General features: G+C 39.8%; 1 protein-coding gene across 1 annotated transcript in view; it reads right to left on the bottom strand.

The window, feature by feature from the left end:
* Positions 1-11,838: 11,838 nt before the first annotated feature.
* The window catches only part of gabra3 (gamma-aminobutyric acid type A receptor subunit alpha3), a 121,653-nt gene continuing 116,199 nt past the window's right edge, over positions 11,839-17,292 (bottom strand). The window contains exons 12-13 of the mRNA XM_030746757.1: positions 16,877-16,915; positions 11,839-16,735 (exon numbers count right to left, since the gene is read on the bottom strand). Coding sequence (XP_030602617.1) covers positions 16,427-16,735; positions 16,877-16,915 — 348 coding nt within the window. The 3' untranslated portion in view covers positions 11,839-16,426. The remainder of the gene's footprint in view (positions 16,736-16,876; positions 16,916-17,292) is intronic.

Here is a 17,292-nt window from a genome sequence, read left to right as displayed (position 1 = left end):
CTTATTTATAAAAATTAATGCAGGACATTTTAGTGCAACAAAAATGATCATTTTTCACCGTTTGGTTTCTGCTTCTTTCATTATGCGTCCCATGTATTTACTATTCATGTATATATCTATATTTAAATTAAACTGGTTGGGATTCATGTCTTGCAGCAGTCTCAATTGTGCTTGCACACACACAAAGTAAAAAAATAACAAATAAGTACATGTGTGTGTGTGTGTCTCTGTGTTTGGAGGGGGGCAGCCGTGCCCAAGGTGGTGGCATCTACATGGACAGCAGATAAACTATTTTGTGGTTTTGTGTTGTGTTTGGCATAATAGTGGGAAAATCAATGGACCCCTGAGGGGGCGGCCTCCCTTTGATAGGCCCGCTCCTCTTCTCACTGCAGAACAGGAATCAGTCAAGGATGCTAATCTTAACATCAGTCATGCATGGGGAACACCCCACGAGGTGAATAAGTTTGCTCATCCATGCAGCTCCTAGGGGAGGCCGGGGCGCTTTAAGAAGGGACTTGAATGGGTAAGTACGTCAGGGTATCATCTCAAGAGAGGCGATGGAGGCCGACTTGAGGCACACAGTCAATAAAACCCAAACTGAAGAGGCTGGCACCATCAAAAGTGAAATCTTTGCATAGCTCGCTGAACCATGTTACAATGCATGCATGAAATGTGACAGATAAAGCTGAGAAATGCACAGTTCAAACTGTGAACAGCAAAGAACAATACGTGCTTCCAGCGTGTGGAAATAGTGTGCTTTATTGCTGTTATATGTAAACGTAATTCATCTTTCTGCAGTCTAATCCCCTCAGCCACACAGGTAGCTTCATATATTATAATTCAGGGGACATATTCTTATTACCTACAATATGCCATAGTTCATTTTCTCTCCTCTGCCTTTCTGTTTAAGCTGTTTGAACTGCGTTATCTTTCCAAGGACAAATGCAGCTGTTGAGCTGTTTCCTCCATGAGGATATTCCATTCTGACTGCAGGGCATCTGAGCTTTTCACTCTGCAGCTAATCTAATGCACCACAACTGTCAAGTGCGCTAACAGCTACAGAAACATCCCAACATAGTTAATTTTAACCTGCTAATCAATACTATAACACAGGCAGAAAATCATTTTGTGTGTGTGTGTGTGTGTGTGTGTAGGTGGGGGGGATTTTAAATGAAACTCCCAGGGACACAGTAAAGCAGGGTAGGGGGTAGCTTTTTCATCTATATTGCTACTGCAGTATCTGTTCTAGAAAATCAATACATTTCTTAAGAAAAGGTTAAGTAATAGCAGAGATTTAAGAAAAGTCTTGTTTTATTTGCTCTGTATTTCAAAAAGTAGAACTTACTGGATATTGTTACAGCTATCTGCAGGGGTTTGGCTGACTCAGATCAGTGCGGAGGAAGGGTGGGGGGGTGGGGTATACACGCAAGACCAATCGGTCTGCACAGAGTAAGGGCAATGGGTTTGTGTTGTCTTACATGACAGAAATCCATGTATTTCTGGCCATTTAATAAAGAAAAGTGCTTAATATGTTGGAATAAATGAGATCACAATTTGCAAAAGAAAAAAAAAAAAGCATGAATTTTATCACAATGCTGATGATTTTCCTTTGATTTCAGCACACATCTCTGCGTGTCCAGCATCTCAACTTCGTTTAAGACAACTAAACAAGTAAACTTTTCTCCAAATTAAGTTTTCCTCACTTATCTTTCCTTCGGTCGTGACATATTTATTTCCGAACCCATTCGTTATAGTAATTCACAGAGCACAGCCGCGGGGACTTCAGCAGAGTGCAGCATCACAAGTGAAAGCCAGATGAACAGCCTCATTGCAATCTTCAGAACAGTCAGTCTGCTTTTATATGCTTGATAAATCATTAGAGATATGGAGGCAGTCTCTTCCCAGGCAGATAGAATGGCAAACTATCCAAACGCACTCATCTGAGAGAAATCTTTATGGAAAGTGTACAGTGAAATGTGACAAACACAGGCCTGTAATAGAAAATTACAGCTTCAAGGACATCATAGTTAAATATTATTAGATAGGACATTACATAAAAAAATAAGTGTGTTCAGCTCACCCAACCTCTCAGACAGTGACTTTAAAAAAAAATTTTTTTTTTTTACCTTCACACTGTGATTGCTTTCTGAATTGCAGGCCGTCCAAGAACGTAGGGGTGAGTCAAATGTGGCGCTCTTTGGTACTTATTCTTTCCAGCATTTTTGCACCCTCATAACTTTTTAAGTGCTGGACATATCCACATGAAATGATCAGGTCTGAAGCAAGCATTTTACACCCACTCCAAGAAGAACAATCTAAAGCAAAAAGCTCATTTTCATTTAGAAAGATAACCAAGTCTGAGTATCAACATCATGATTCTGTACAGAATGACTCAGATCTGAAACAAATTCTAAATGGTAAATCCTCGGTCTATATAATTCATATTTTCCTATAATTTGACTGTGCAGTCAGCACCTCTTTATGAATCAGACTAACTCTGCATTGTACATGTCTACCATGCCACTAAAATGCCTACTTAAAGTGGTGCTTTTCAGTTACTGTTATGTTTGTTTTCCAAATATTTACCGATTGATGAACCGTTTCATGAAAAATTTCACAGACTTGTTTCCACTTACATGTTTTTCAAATGAGCATGCTTCTTTCCCGGTAAACACAAATCATTTAGCACTGCATAGTAGCAGAAACTGGGCATGGATAGAGGCAATTCCAGCATTATTTTCACTTGTACACAAAACAAGCAGGCTAATTAACAACAAAGCTACAAGAGGCTGCCCTGAAACAGCCTTCAGGCAAAGTATCTGCCTGCAGGGTTACAGTACCTAAACTAATCACTGAAAAGCAGCACGCGCCGAATGCCAGCGGTGCCTTCTTCACTAAAAGCTAAAGTTGCAAAGTGTTAACGAAGGTGGGGAAAAGAAATTGAAATTGATATGAAGACTGGATGGTCGAGTTTCACCCCACATATTAGTGAACATGTTTTGTTCACAACATTTTCATAGAAAACTAACATAATAATTCATGTAAGTCTTTACAGTGACTTACTGCACACTTACTACACTTATACAGTGTGGGGAAATAAGTATTTGATCTCCTGCTGACTTTCTAAGTTTGCTCACGTGCAAAGAAATAAACAGTCTCTAATTTTTTATGGTAGTTTCATTTTAATGGAGAGAGACAGAATATCAACCAAAAATCAAATCAAATCAAAACAAACAAACCCCACGTCACAGTTCTACATTGATTTGCACATCATTGAGTGAAATAAGTATTTGATCGCAAAGCAAACATGACTTAGTACTTGGTGGAGAAACCCTTGTCGGCAAACACAGCAGTAAGATGTTGCTTGTAGTTGGACACCAGGTTTGCACACATCTCAGGAGGGACTGTGGCCCCCTCCTCTTTACAGAAACTCTCTAAATCCTTTAGGTTTCTTGGCTGTTGCTTGGCAATGTGAATTTTCAGCTCCCTCCACAGATTTTCTGTAGGGTTGAGGTCTGGAGACTGACCAGACAACTCCATGACCTTAATGTGCTTCTTCTTTAGTCACTCCTTTGTTGCCTTGATGGCACGTTTTGGGTCACTGTTGCTGGAAGACTCATCCACGACCCATCTTCAGTGTTCTGGCTGAAAGATGGAGGATCTCATCAAGATTTTACAGTACATGGCCCCATCCATTGGCCCCTCAATGCAGTGAAGTCGTCCCGTGCCCTTAGCAGAAAAACAGCCCCAAAGCAAAATGTTTCTTCGGGCCATACTCAGCATTTCTCTTCCTCCAAACACTGTACTTTCTCCCTAGATCAGGGGTCTCAAACTCCAGGCCTCGAGGGCCGGTGTCCTGCAGGTTTTAGATGTGTCTCTGCTTCAACACACCTGAGTCAAATATAGAAGTCATTAGCAGGACTCTGGAGAACATGACTGCATACTGAGGATGTAATTCAGGTGTGTTGGATCAGGGACACATCTAAAACCTGCAGGACACCGGCGCCCTCGAGGCCTGGAGTTTGAGACTGCTGCCCTAGATGTTCACTGGCAAACTTAAAACGGCCTTGTACATGTGCCTTTTTGAGCAGGGGGACCTTGCAGGTGCTGCAAGATTTTAGTCCATTACGGCGTAGCGTATTACCGACGATGTTCTTGGTGACTGTGGTCCCATCTGCCTTCAGATCATTAACAAGCTCCTCCTGTGTTTGGGATGACCTACCACCTTTCTCATGACCACCTTCACCCCATGAGGCAAGATCCAGACTGAGGGTGTTTAATGGTCATTTTATACTTCTTCTGTTTCTGAATTATTGCACCAGCAGTTGTCACCTTCTCACCAAGCTTCTTGCTGATGATCTTGTAGCTCATTCCAGCCTTGTGCAGGTCTACAGTCCCTGATGTCTTTTCACAGCTCTTTGGTCTTACCCACAGCGGTGGAGAGGTTAGAATAGAAGAAAGTGATTCTGTGGACAGGTGTGCTTCATACACATAATGAGCTGAGATCAGGAGTATATTGATTGTCTGATTGATAGTAATCTGTGTACCACATGGGCACACAGCCAATCTGTGGGAGCCAGAACTCTGATTGGGTTGTAGAGGATCAAATATTTATTTCACTCAATGACATGCAAATCAATTTATAACTTCTGTTTCTCCCCATTAAAATAAAACTACCATAAAAATTAGAGATGGTTTATTTCTTTGTAAGTGAGCAAACTTACAAATCCATGTTGTATTCATGTCTTGTCATCTTCAGCAAAGCACTTTGGCGTGATTTGAGCTCTGTGACATGTTGTGTTATTGTGCTGGAAGCAGCCATCAGAAGATGGGTCCACTGTGGTCATAAAGGGATGGACACGGTCAGGAACAATACTCTGTAGGCTGTGGTGTTTAAATGATGCTCAGTTGGTACTAAGGGGCCCAAAGTGTGCCAAGAAAATATCACCCACACCACCACACCAACACCACCACCAACAATCTGACTCACTGACACAAGGCAGGATGGATTCATGCTTTTGCCAAATTCTGCTTCTATCATCCGAACGTTGCAGAGGAAATCAAGACTCATCAGACAATGTGATGTTTTTTCAATCTTCCATTGTCCAATTTCAGTGAGCCTGTGTGAACTGTAGTCTCAGTTTCCTGTTCTTAGCTGACAGGAGCTTGGAGCTATTATGGCTCCAAGATGGCAAGACAGCACCTTTCATTATTTCAAGGATGTCATTAAGGATAAAAATTCAACATTTCAATAACTGTCAGAGACATGAGGATGAATAATATAGTAAGGAAGAAGCTGAAAGATGATTGAGGTATTATGTATTAGTCCACATAGATGCTTTTTCAACTACCTGACTGCTTCGACAATGTCATTCTCAAGAGAGATATGTACTTTCCAAAAGATAAAAGTCATAAATCATATTAAAAGTATTTATTTTGTAGAACATAGTTGTTGCAATCACGTATTTGGTTCAGGGACAGTTATTGAAAAAGGTGAGAAACATTTTGAAAACTTACATCCAGTTTATGTAATGATAAAATTGTGCTTTATTAATGCCATTCTTAATTCCATTTTTCATTTTTCATTCAAACCAATACAAGTCATGAAATCAACAAATCAATTCAACTTAAACACAAAGACTCAATAATATAAATGTATCGGCTCTTTTCCAGGATAAAGAGATAAAGAAACAATTAACCCGCATTTTTTCTCTGATTCAAAAGATGTACATAATAAAAATAATTTAAAATATATGTAAGCATATACACATACATTTAAGCATGTACATAAACATTCATGTTTCTGGAGTGCTCTTCAAGACTCATCTACACAAGTATTGTGCAAATGACATGCAGATGGCACACTTCTTGCTGCTAAACACACCACCTGAAAAAGATAGTTAATTTAAATATTTCATATTAAAAAAGCAACTGTCTTTTCATGTTTGCACTAGTTAAAAGTGAAAACATTATAAATCGGGGTAAAAGTATTTTGATATGTTACAACAGATCTTTACATATTTAGTGTAAAGTGTCATTTCAGCCAGTCCAAACTAATCTGTAGGCTAATTCTCTTTAAAAGAGTAATAATTAGCACATTCATGTTTTTAGATGTGGATACTTCACCCTAACTAACATATCCAGTTTGGACATGTTGCTTGAATCACTGCAGATATGTCATTTTATTAAGCACATTCATTTTGGATTTTAAAGACATGTCCCCCAAATGTAGCATATTTGTGATTAATATGCAGGTTTAAATATTTTTTTTATGTTTCTATTCAATTAGGATCAATTTGTTGTTATGTACTATTACTCCTCTTAAGACAAGACATCCAAACATTGTATAATAGACAATCCATAATATCAATAAGCAAAATGAATGCTTTTACATTCAGAGACTCACAGCAACAATAAATGGTCAAAACAAATAATAGCTTTAGTAGATAATATATTTTCCTATATTACAACTGCACAGTGAAGCATTACGCTCAGCGATCCTTCTGGTGCCATAATAATTTCTATGTTAATAGGAGTTAATAAGAGATTTTAATATAGCGCAAAATTTCTCTAATTTACTGAACCCGTCTGCAGGCATGTCTCTCTTCCATCCTGCCCCTCGCTGAGCAGTGCGATAGTTTTGAGTCTGGTCTGCTGTTGACCAGATTTCTGGATACTAATCAAGACAGTATAAGAGTACACAGTGTATCAGGTTCAAAATGCCCCTACCAGTTATTAATGTCAATTAACCACAAAAATGAAATGTTGACACCTAATAATCTGCCTTCTTTAACCTACTCCAGCTACTTCACGCAAGAGTGCTGCTTTGTGAGATGTTAAACTCACGGATGATCACTTTTTGACACGTGAAAATTCCTTTTTGATGTCTACAATGTAATCCTCTAGATCCTAGTATAGTTGCACTTCAGCTATAAGGCTCATGGAAATGGTAGAGAACACTGACACTGACAACTAAGTAACTAAGTGTCTCAAAACAAATGCACCCTTCACCACAGGCTTGGAGGCATATTTGTCCCCAAACTGAAAACTCCTGCATCACCTGCAGAAAAATTAATACCAAATCAAGCCTCCTTTAGGAATTTGCTGAAGAATGGTCAAAATCTGGTCCCCTTCGCTTCTGATGCAGGTCTGCTTCCTTTCTATCTTTTTATTTATTTATTGCCGCTCTCCATCTCTCCCTGTTACCTCTGTGCATTGTTTATCAGAGCTTCCTCCCAAGAGCCATGGCTCCTGCTGGTCACACTCGTTCTCTGGCTGGTGCACGTGCCCTCAATGAACTAATCACTCACCCTCTGAATTTAGACACCAGCTCTTCCACCCGCTCTTCACCAGATCTTCCTGCCAGCTCTGTGGTAGTATCGTTCAGGCTCCCTGCTGTTTTTTCTTGTTGTTCTTTGTACTTTTTGAAGTGTTTGTTTTTTATCAGGGGACTAGCCTTGTTTTTTCCCTTTGCTTCAGATCTTCCTCTGTGTGCGTCATCCACGAGCCTCACCTCTAGCCCCCTTTCATCTGGATTAACTTGCATGCCCACTCATAGACCCCACCTGTGGATCACCATTAGACATTTTTTTTTTTAACTTGTTCATAAACTTTGGGAACTGTTGAATAGGTTTTGTCTGTTTTTCATAGTCCAGCAGTTCTGCCCCCTAAACCTGATAACTTCTTGTGCCACCATTGGCTGTAGGAACTGTAATCAACCATTTGCAATAACTGGCAATGAGTCTTTCACATCGCTATGGAGGAATTTTGGCTCACTCTTCTTTGCAGACTTGTTTTATTTCAGCCACACTGGAAGAATTTCCAGCATAAACAGCCTGTTCAAGGTCACGCCAAAGCAGTCTGATTTGAGTGTGCAGTTTGACTCCACTCCAAAACCTTAATTTAGTTTTTTTTAGTTATTCAGAGGGGGATTTTCTCGTGTGTTTCCAGTCACTGTCCTACTGCATAACGTAAATGAGCCTGAGCTTTGTAGCATGAACTGATGGCCGGACATTCTCCTTAAGGATTTTCTGTAACAGTCCCAGACCATCACACTACCACCACCGTGTTTGACTGTTGATTGTTTTATGCAAGACTCAAACCTTCCAAAATAGTTCAACTTGTGTCTCATCAGTTCACAGAATATTTTCTCAGTTTTCTCTTTGGAGCTCCCGCATGGATGTCATTTTTGCCCAGTCTTTTTCTTATTTTTGAATCATGAACTCTGACCTTAACTAAGGCAAGTGAGGCCTGCAGTTCTTTAGCTGTTGTTCTGGGTTCTCTTTTGTGACCTCCTGGATGAGTTATCAGTGCGCTTTAGGAATAATGTTGATAGGATGGCTGCTCTTGGGAAGGTTCACCACTGTTCCAAGTTTTCTCCATTGGTCGATAATGGCTCTTACTGTGGTTCACTGGAATCCAAAAGCCTTACAAATTGATTTGTAACCCTTTGCAGTCTGAAAGAAAAACTCAAATGTGAAGTTGTAGGTGATTATGATTGGTTGTTAATTCTAAAGTGGTGCCAGCAAAGACACCTGCCTCCAAACGGGCTTGCAGCAACATCCGCTCGTTTAAAAATGAAACCAAAGCAACAAAGTGCCAAAAACTGCAATTTTGGGAGTTAAATGCTCATCTTAATTGAATAAAAATAATAATAAATCATCCTGCTACAAATATATGCATTTAGCTGCCCTCTTCGTGACAATGTGCAGTGCGTATTTTATTTATTTTTTTGATATTTCACCAATTTGGATTTTGCTCAGGCTTAAACTTAGAAACATGGCTCCCTTGATTGACGGGTGCGCCAACATGTGCGGCTATACTTCATAGTTAGGCCTCACGTCTACTAATCTGGACTTGTTGACCATGTTCCAGCTGTTGGTACCTTTTTGGAGCATTTTAGTGGAATTAGCTTGCAGTTTTATACATACATCCAAGAAGTTTGTGCTTCAGGTTTGGTGGGTAAACTTCCAGTATTTGATGAGTAGCGTTCTGTCCAGGGTGTGCCCTGCCTCTCTCCCAGCGTCAGCTTGGATAAGCTGCAGCCCAGGTGGTTAAGGAAACTGATGGATGGAGGACTTGATGAATAATGTGTGTGTGGGGAGGTAAAGGCCAGCTTGCTTACATTACCTGATATGATGGCACTCAAAATCTCTTCAAAATATAGTCACTCCCCCTACCCCCCCAAGAAAAGCCCTACATGGCACACCTCTCACCCATAATGTTGCAAAATCTGTCACATTAAACACTGATGTGTTGTACATAATACTACTATTATGTTCTATATTTTAAGCATGTTAAAGAGTTCACCTTTTTTCTGGTAAGCACATTTTTTGCACCTGTTTGAATTACAGATGCACTTTGTGACCTAAAATCTATGGGCACGTGCACTGCGACACTCAACAGAGTATGCACCTAAATCAAAAATATTAATCATATTGATATCCATCTAATGGCCAGATTGCTAAACTGTAACTAAACAAAAACAAACTCAGATGTGAGCACTAACAGTCTCACAAGCTTCATAGTCTTTTTGGGTGTCACAAATATGTTAGAGTCGCACCCTTCTTTATTTTTTTCTATCAAGGTTAGTTTATGCTGCTGCTGCTACACTCAGCTGCACTCACTCATAGCTTAAGCTCACTTGTATCTGTACTTAAGATCATCTGCTCCATAATGGTAGGGGGTTTGAAATATTAATACGGTTTACTCAGCATACAATAGCAGATGTCAGCTGCAGTCATCCCTCTCTTACTGGATTCTACATAATCCCCTGTCTAATGTGATTTTGGCCGACTTTGTTGTTTTTGCCGTCTTGCTGTGCTGAACCTGATGTGTTTGCTTGCAGGCGATGGCTGGGCCGGGGCTTACACAAACCATATTAACCTTGCCTGTTCTGCATTCATATAAATCTGTTCCACGCGAGCTGGCTGACTGAAACATTAGGATGTGTTTCTGCACCTCTGAATTACATCACAAGTGACCCCCAGCTAGCTGCACTGTAATGGTTTTGTCCCTCATGCAGAGCTGCACGTCTGTGAGATTGAAGACTCCCCTGAGTGGCTTTTGGTGGACTAGACTGTTACTGGAGGTTCAGTGGCCTGTTCTCTGTGATGGTCTTCATTAACTGAAATCAGACATTTATCTGAGCAAACAGTCACACGAGCAGAAGCGTGAAAGCACTTTAACTTTATTTACTGTAAAGAACAGCATGTCCTGGACAAAAGGATGGAGACAGCTTGTCAGCAGCCCCACAAAAACCCTGTGTAATAGAAAGGTGAAAGGTTAGAATGACAGATCTTATGCCTAACAGCATTGCCTCACAGAGTAATTAGAGATGAGCGTCCTCCTTCACCACAGCACCTCATTTTTTTTTTTTATCATCAGTGAGAGGGCCGAGTTAACACAATCAGCTCCATTCTTCACAAAACTGACTCCACGTCACAAAAAGAAGCGCATTAGCCCTATTAGCATCTATTGGCTTACCATAGTCACTGGTCTCCAGTTTGTACAAATTATACAATAAACGAACTGATGCCGTATTTGATCTATGTAACTTTTACTGAAACATACGAATTCTCTGTGTGATGTCCGGTCACTGGGTAAATGAAAGAAAAAGCCTGAATGCTGCACATATGGAGCTGTTATCCCAGTAGAAGATGCTGTTCGCTTGATTGAGAGTGAACAGGTCTTTAGTGTTACTGTAGTTAAAAAGCCTTTTCCCATGTTTGAGCTCAGGGAGAGGTGCACAGACAAACAAAAGCAAAGCACTGCATGGTCTAAGAGATGCATGAACAAAATCCTTTTAGTGCATAATGGATAATTTCATTTATCATTGCACAAGCAAGAAAACAATCTTTTATGTGCATGTGTGTGTGTGTGGGGGGGCTTTAGAGAGCTCATTTTCTCAGGCTGTCGGTGAAGAATTAAGGGTTGTGTTTTAAACATAATGGTGTTCCCGTGCAGTTGAAGGCACCTACAGGGCAGTCGGAACTGTACTCCGGCAAGACGGCAACAACCTTCAACATCTGTAGACAACAGCACAGCTGCATATTATACATGCTAATCTTAATCAAATGTTCAGATTCATTAAACCTCTTGTGCTTTGTTCGTTGCTGCATACAGATCTTAGTAGATTTTAAAAAAAGTCTTTCTGGTTATTTCAGTTGCAGTTTGGGAAAATACTCTGTGCCTTCTGGCCAATATACAGCTTTAAATCATGTTTTACAGGTAACTCCCAGCATGTGCGCATCTACCAGCACCTTTTTTTTTTTGTTTAATAGAGAAAAATAATTTCTTAAGTCCATCCAAATGTACTTTTGGAAATAACATTGCCAATTCAGAAGCAAATCTGGGCGATTCATTACCTGCAGGCAACAGTCAAAATGTTAAATAACTGTATGAATTAAATAAAAGCCATTTATAATGAAACATATTTAAAATTCAGTGTAGACTTTTAAGCTATATGTTGTGCCCTTGCTAGTTTGTCTGATTTGTGTGTAATGTACAGTGGTTATAAATACTGTGGGTTGCGTATCATATGCTAAACTTCACAGAAATACCACAATAGATTTCAGGTGGCAGTGCTTCGACTTGAATGCGTGCAACATGTTTGCTCCTTGTAGGGTGTCTTCACGCTGTAATTGAATTTTCCCTAATAAATCACAGTGTAAACACAGACAAACAAAAGGGCCTGCATGCACAGCACAATGACACAAAGAGTCAGACAATAATAGTTTTCAAATGAGCCTCTAAAGGAGCCTCAGGTGAGTCCAGTGTTTTGAAAGCGTGCACCTTTGAGGCTTGGATGTGACCAAGAAGGGCCTTATAACTCCGAGACAAAATACATCGTCCTTTTTAATCCTCATTTCCATTTGCTATATCCCATACAGTAAGCACACGAATGACAGAGGGCAACATACAGAGTCCAGTCACTGAGCATATAGAGACCACTTCCTAACAAAAACACAAAGTCCACAAAGTTCCCGGAGCTGTCTTTGTGGAGGAAGCCTTTGATCTCTCAATGCGTAGGGACATGCAGTGAAATTGCTGGAGAGGGAACACAGTGTGTACAACTCTGCTCGCAGACAGCTGCTTATTCACAGTTAGGTTTGAAAAGTGCACACAAGGTACTGATCCTGTAAATAGCTCGATGAGTATTATCTCTACTGTACATCTTTATTATACCATAACACGTAGTGTTACAGAGCGCAGTGTAAGACAGCAGTACTTATCAAATGTAAAAATAAGTGACATGACATATCAATATTCACAAAAAAAAAAACTATTAGAATTAATTTCACAATATCTACAAATTCACAACTTAGTAGCACTATTCTGAGCAATTAGAATTGTTGCCATTTAGTTTAATAATTTGTTTCGATTACCTATTTGTCTACAGCTTTCTACGCATCAGGAGATTTGCATAAATGCTGCTGAGGTTATGTTGTATAAAACATATAATATTTAATGCTGTACTGAATAGCATAAATATATTAATACAGCAATATAGTCTTAATATACTCTATCTCATATGGGTGACATGTTTCTGCTGAAGTTAACTCTGGCCCTGCGAGAAAAAGATTTACCACATGAATAACACAATCATAACTGAGCCTAAATGGCAACAGTCCAGTGGAGTCCTGCTAATCAAAAACCCCTCAGGAGTGTTAAAAACAAAACAAACAAATAAAACACAGTTACCACAGGTGTACAGGCATATGCTTCAAAATACAATTTTGTTACAATTTCTAGTTTTAAAAAGTGATCAAATAATTAATTCATATCTTGGCTGCTAGGGTCATTTCCAAGCAGTTTGGATGGTGGTGCTTACGCTGTAATTTAGTGGCAGAGTGAAGTGGTTGCGGTCGTGTAGCTCGGGAAGTGTTTTACCCTTGTTTGCTAACCACAGGCGCACAGTATATGTGAATTAAAAAAAAAGAAGCATATTGTAGTCAACAATAATAAGGAAACTCTGAAGTAGCTACTTTTCAGCTTTTCTGTAAATATTTGTTCCTGTTAAAAGGGAGTTTTCCCTTCCCACTGTCGCCAGCTGCTTGCTCATGGCGGCCTTTTTAACTATTATTGTAGGGTCTTTACCTCAAAATATAGAGCGCCTTGAGGCAACTGTTTGTTGTGATCTGGCACCATATGAATAAAACTGACTTGAACTTGATCAGTGCAATCAGTACAGCTTGACACTCGCAAAACTCATTTCACATTGTGAATGGGGTTAAAAATGAGTTGCTATAGCTACCAACGCTGTAGCACACATGAAATTACAAAGTGAATTTATCTTCGGTTATCACATTTTACCAGATACTGTCATGACAAGGGCCTTCGGGCACATTGGTAATATTTATAACTAAAACGACTGTGTCACTCAGAGGATGACTCTCTTTGAGGGAAATTATTTCAGCAGCTACTGCACAGAAGTACTTGGGTACAGTACCTCTATCCCACTACTCAGAGGAGTCATATATAAACATTAATGCTGTGAGCTTCATATTTAGCAGCAGCCTGCAGGCTTTATAAACCCTCAGAGGATGTGTATAATGGATCATTTCATTTAAGACTGAATCCTCAAATCTGAGTCACAAGAAGGGACAGTGTGTTTTAACAGGAAAGTGCATCAATCAGTGAAATGTATCTGATTAAAAAAAAGCTGTGCTGTGCCAGCATGATGTCTGGCATTCAGAAATATTCAGAGGTCATACAGATCATTAAGACACAGCAACATGCTTCACCCTGGTTCTAATTATACATTTAATCGGTTCATAGAAATTTAATTATTTTCTATTCTGTTGTTCCAATCCAGAGGTAAGTATTATGATTTATTATGTCAGTCTAGACATTCAGTTTCTAGTGTGCGTATAATATAAAAACTAAAAGGTCTACAAAGAAATGCACATGCTGTTCCCTCTGTGCTGCTAAGGGAAGTGAGAACTAGGTCCTCACTGTAAGTCCACATACAAATGGCTTGAAATTTTATGCACTGAATGATTATAACGGTTAAAACGAGTTTGTCCTCTCCAAAAAGCCACTGATCACATTTAATAATCAAATAAGTTTACAAATAATTAAAAAATGCAATAATATATTATTTATTCTTTATTTGTTATTGATCGGATTTGTTATAAATATATTATATATCTTCATATATATGTGGGAATTAGCTCCATGTTAAACTGGCTTAACAATAATTGAGATGAATGCTGGGCCAGTTCAGTGTGTGTGTGTGTGTGTGTGTGTGTGTGTGTGTGTGTGTGTGTGGTGTGTGTGTGTGTTTAGGTACCCTGAATTAAACCCATGTGTATGTGCGACCAAAGAAGGGTAAAACACTCCCATAACTCTGTGCCAGCTGTAAAGTATAAACATTGCATCAGTATGCACAAATAATTGGGAATTTAAGTGTGTTTATACAGATGCTGCTGAGGTTATGAGTAACTGGGATGAACTACAGAAACACTGAGCCCTATTTCAGTAGCGACAAACACCAATATTTGAGGCTGGAGACAAAAACGTGTACAGACTTCATCATGCATTAAGCTATGACTGAACATTTCTACATGGTTTGCATTACCAAACCTTTAACACAGCCCACAACACAGTTCACTCATCCTAAGCTTGCCACTGAAAATGCAGTTTGAAGGGACTGACTGCATTTTGGAGTCTCGAGTACAGTTGGTTGAGAGTCTATATTTAATATATGAAAAGCAATTTGCTTAGCAATAAAAAAGCATAGAAATGGCTTTAGAAGTACACCTGTACGAAGGCGTAGCAAACATAACACAGAAAACCACAGAAATGCAGATATCACTAAACCAATCTGAGACACATCCAGTGCACGACTGATCGTCCCTTTATCAGTATTTGCTCTTTGGCCCGATCAGAACAATTCATTGTATTTGTTGTTGGAGAACTCGGGTAATCTCTTTTTATGATTCTGAATTTTGCCAGTGATGATAGTGTCTCAGAAACGTGTTCAGAAACGCTGTCTGACTGTGACTCGACTTTAACAGCCTACTACAAAACGCAAAAACAAAACAGTACGTGGAGACGACTAAATCAACACCAACTGACTTTACAGAAAGTATAAAAAGGACAAAAAGTACAGCATGAATCCAAATGCTTATGACGAGGCACGAATGAACAAACAGTGACAGATGTGAAGAACATAAGGTAAGAAAAAAAAACAAAACGAGAGGCTTACTTAACAGTTTACTTAAAGGGGAGTGTCTGGTGTGATTTAATGCATAAAACATGTCATGTTATTTGCATTTGAATGGAAAACACAGAATAAACTCTGAATCTGAATTCGACTTCAGTCTGAGGTAATGGCGGTAGTCTGCAATGACTGCTCAGCTCACAGAGATGCCAAAACATGTCAAAACATAAACGGCACATGGACTACGTTAGATCCTTTAATATCTTTGCTTCACCTTTTCACTAGTGGTGAAAGGTCTGTTAGCCTTCCACACTCATGGAAAACATTTACACTTTCTATCCATATTCCACGGGCTGGTTGTGCGCGGTGCACAACACTGCACTACACTGCAGAGTATGGATACCCTGTAAATGTCTGTATGTAATATAACCACACACAGACCTTTGTCAAAGCCTTCTTGCTTTGTGATGTGTGTATTTACCAAGGCACATAGCTTCTCTGTCGTTGGACATACCCGGCTAAAACTAAAACAGCCACCGAACTAGAAAACACGCAGGCAGCCCAATGAGACGCGAAAGCATTTCCAGATAAAGCTGTGTTGGGACCGCTGAAATTCAGCACAAGCTGAAGGTCGGACACTGACGATCATTAATGACGTTCCTATGGAACTACACAGGCTGCCCCCAGCTAACAGAGTAACAGTAAAGCGACCAGCAAATGGCTCTCCTGGTGTCTTCCGATGCATGTGTCTGTGTGCGTGTCTGCATGCAGGCTGTCAACTCAATGGATGTGTCAAAGCCTTATTACTGGTAATGAGCTACAATGACAACTTCAAACGCATGCTTGCTCTAAACTTATCAGAAGCAAAGCGCAAACATGTCAAAAACTTAGTGGAGACACAATTGACTACTATATGCAACAGCAAGCCATCAAAGATACAGCAAAGAACACGGGGTTACTCACAACAGAGAACAGGGCCAGAGCTAAGTGTGGAGGGGAGAAAAAAAAAAAAAAAAAAAAGAGATGCTACACAAACACAGACTGACGTGAGAATGTGCTTCCTCCACGGTCCCACTACTCTATGTGAATCTACTGTATGTTCAAATTGGCCTCCCATCTATACGGACGTGCAAAATATCAAATGCTTAAGAAAAAACAGACGCACAAAAACATGCGCGCACACACATACACACACAAAAAAGATGTAATGGACTTGGCACAACGAAACCAAACCCAATCAAGCCTAGCATTTGGTCAGATTCAGTTTAGGTTGTTTGCCTTCATGATGGCGGGCTTTCTGTTGACATATGTGGCCCAGTAGCCTAAGTTGAAGATGAAGAACAGAACTGGGAAAATGATGCGCGATATCTTGTCCACTTTGCTGACACGGTTGTAGGATTTCTTGGCCTCCGTGTAGGGGTCAGGCAGATAGGGATGCTTGGCTGAAGCTCCCGCACTCTTGGAAATGGTCGTTAAGCCTTGATCTTTAGCTACGTTGATGGCGTAGGTGGTTCCGACAATGTTGAAGGTGTTGTTCGCCTTTTTGGACAAAGTCGCAGACTCTCTTCTCTGAAAGAAAGAAGCAGTACAGTAAAAGGTCATGAGGAGCGGGGCACCAGACTCTACCATACTTCCATTTGAACTCATAAAGAGGAAATAGAAGCAACACCACGAGACACGACACACACAAGAACAAAACAAAAGCCTAACCATATCTTTAATCCTGGCCATGTTAGCCTGAAACGGTTCCTGAAAAGAAAAGTAGAAAAGAAAAAAAGTTTACCAATTATATTAAAATGACCCAACTTACATACTGTATTCATCAGTATCTAGCTGGAAGTACTTTTGAACATACTGTCAAATCAAATCTATATCATACAAATCTGGATTGCAGAAAGAAAGGGGTCATGATAGAAAAAATAAATCATGATAAAATTAAGAGTGTGGAAATAGGAACAGTTATAATTTGCATTATGCAGAACCAGGCTGGACTGGCGTCTGATACTGCTAGCAGTAGCAGTAGCAGCACAGAGCAGGATTAGAAACAAAGCAAAATAACAGTGCCCGAAAACATGTCTGACAAACTGTATCAATGAGAGCAGCCAGACCTCTGCAGGCAAACAGAT

Source organism: Archocentrus centrarchus, chromosome 14, assembly GCF_007364275.1.
Source record: "Archocentrus centrarchus isolate MPI-CPG fArcCen1 chromosome 14, fArcCen1, whole genome shotgun sequence".
Classification (NCBI taxonomy): domain Eukaryota; kingdom Metazoa; phylum Chordata; class Actinopteri; order Cichliformes; family Cichlidae; genus Archocentrus; species Archocentrus centrarchus.
This window is presented reverse-complemented; position numbering and strand designations above follow the sequence as displayed.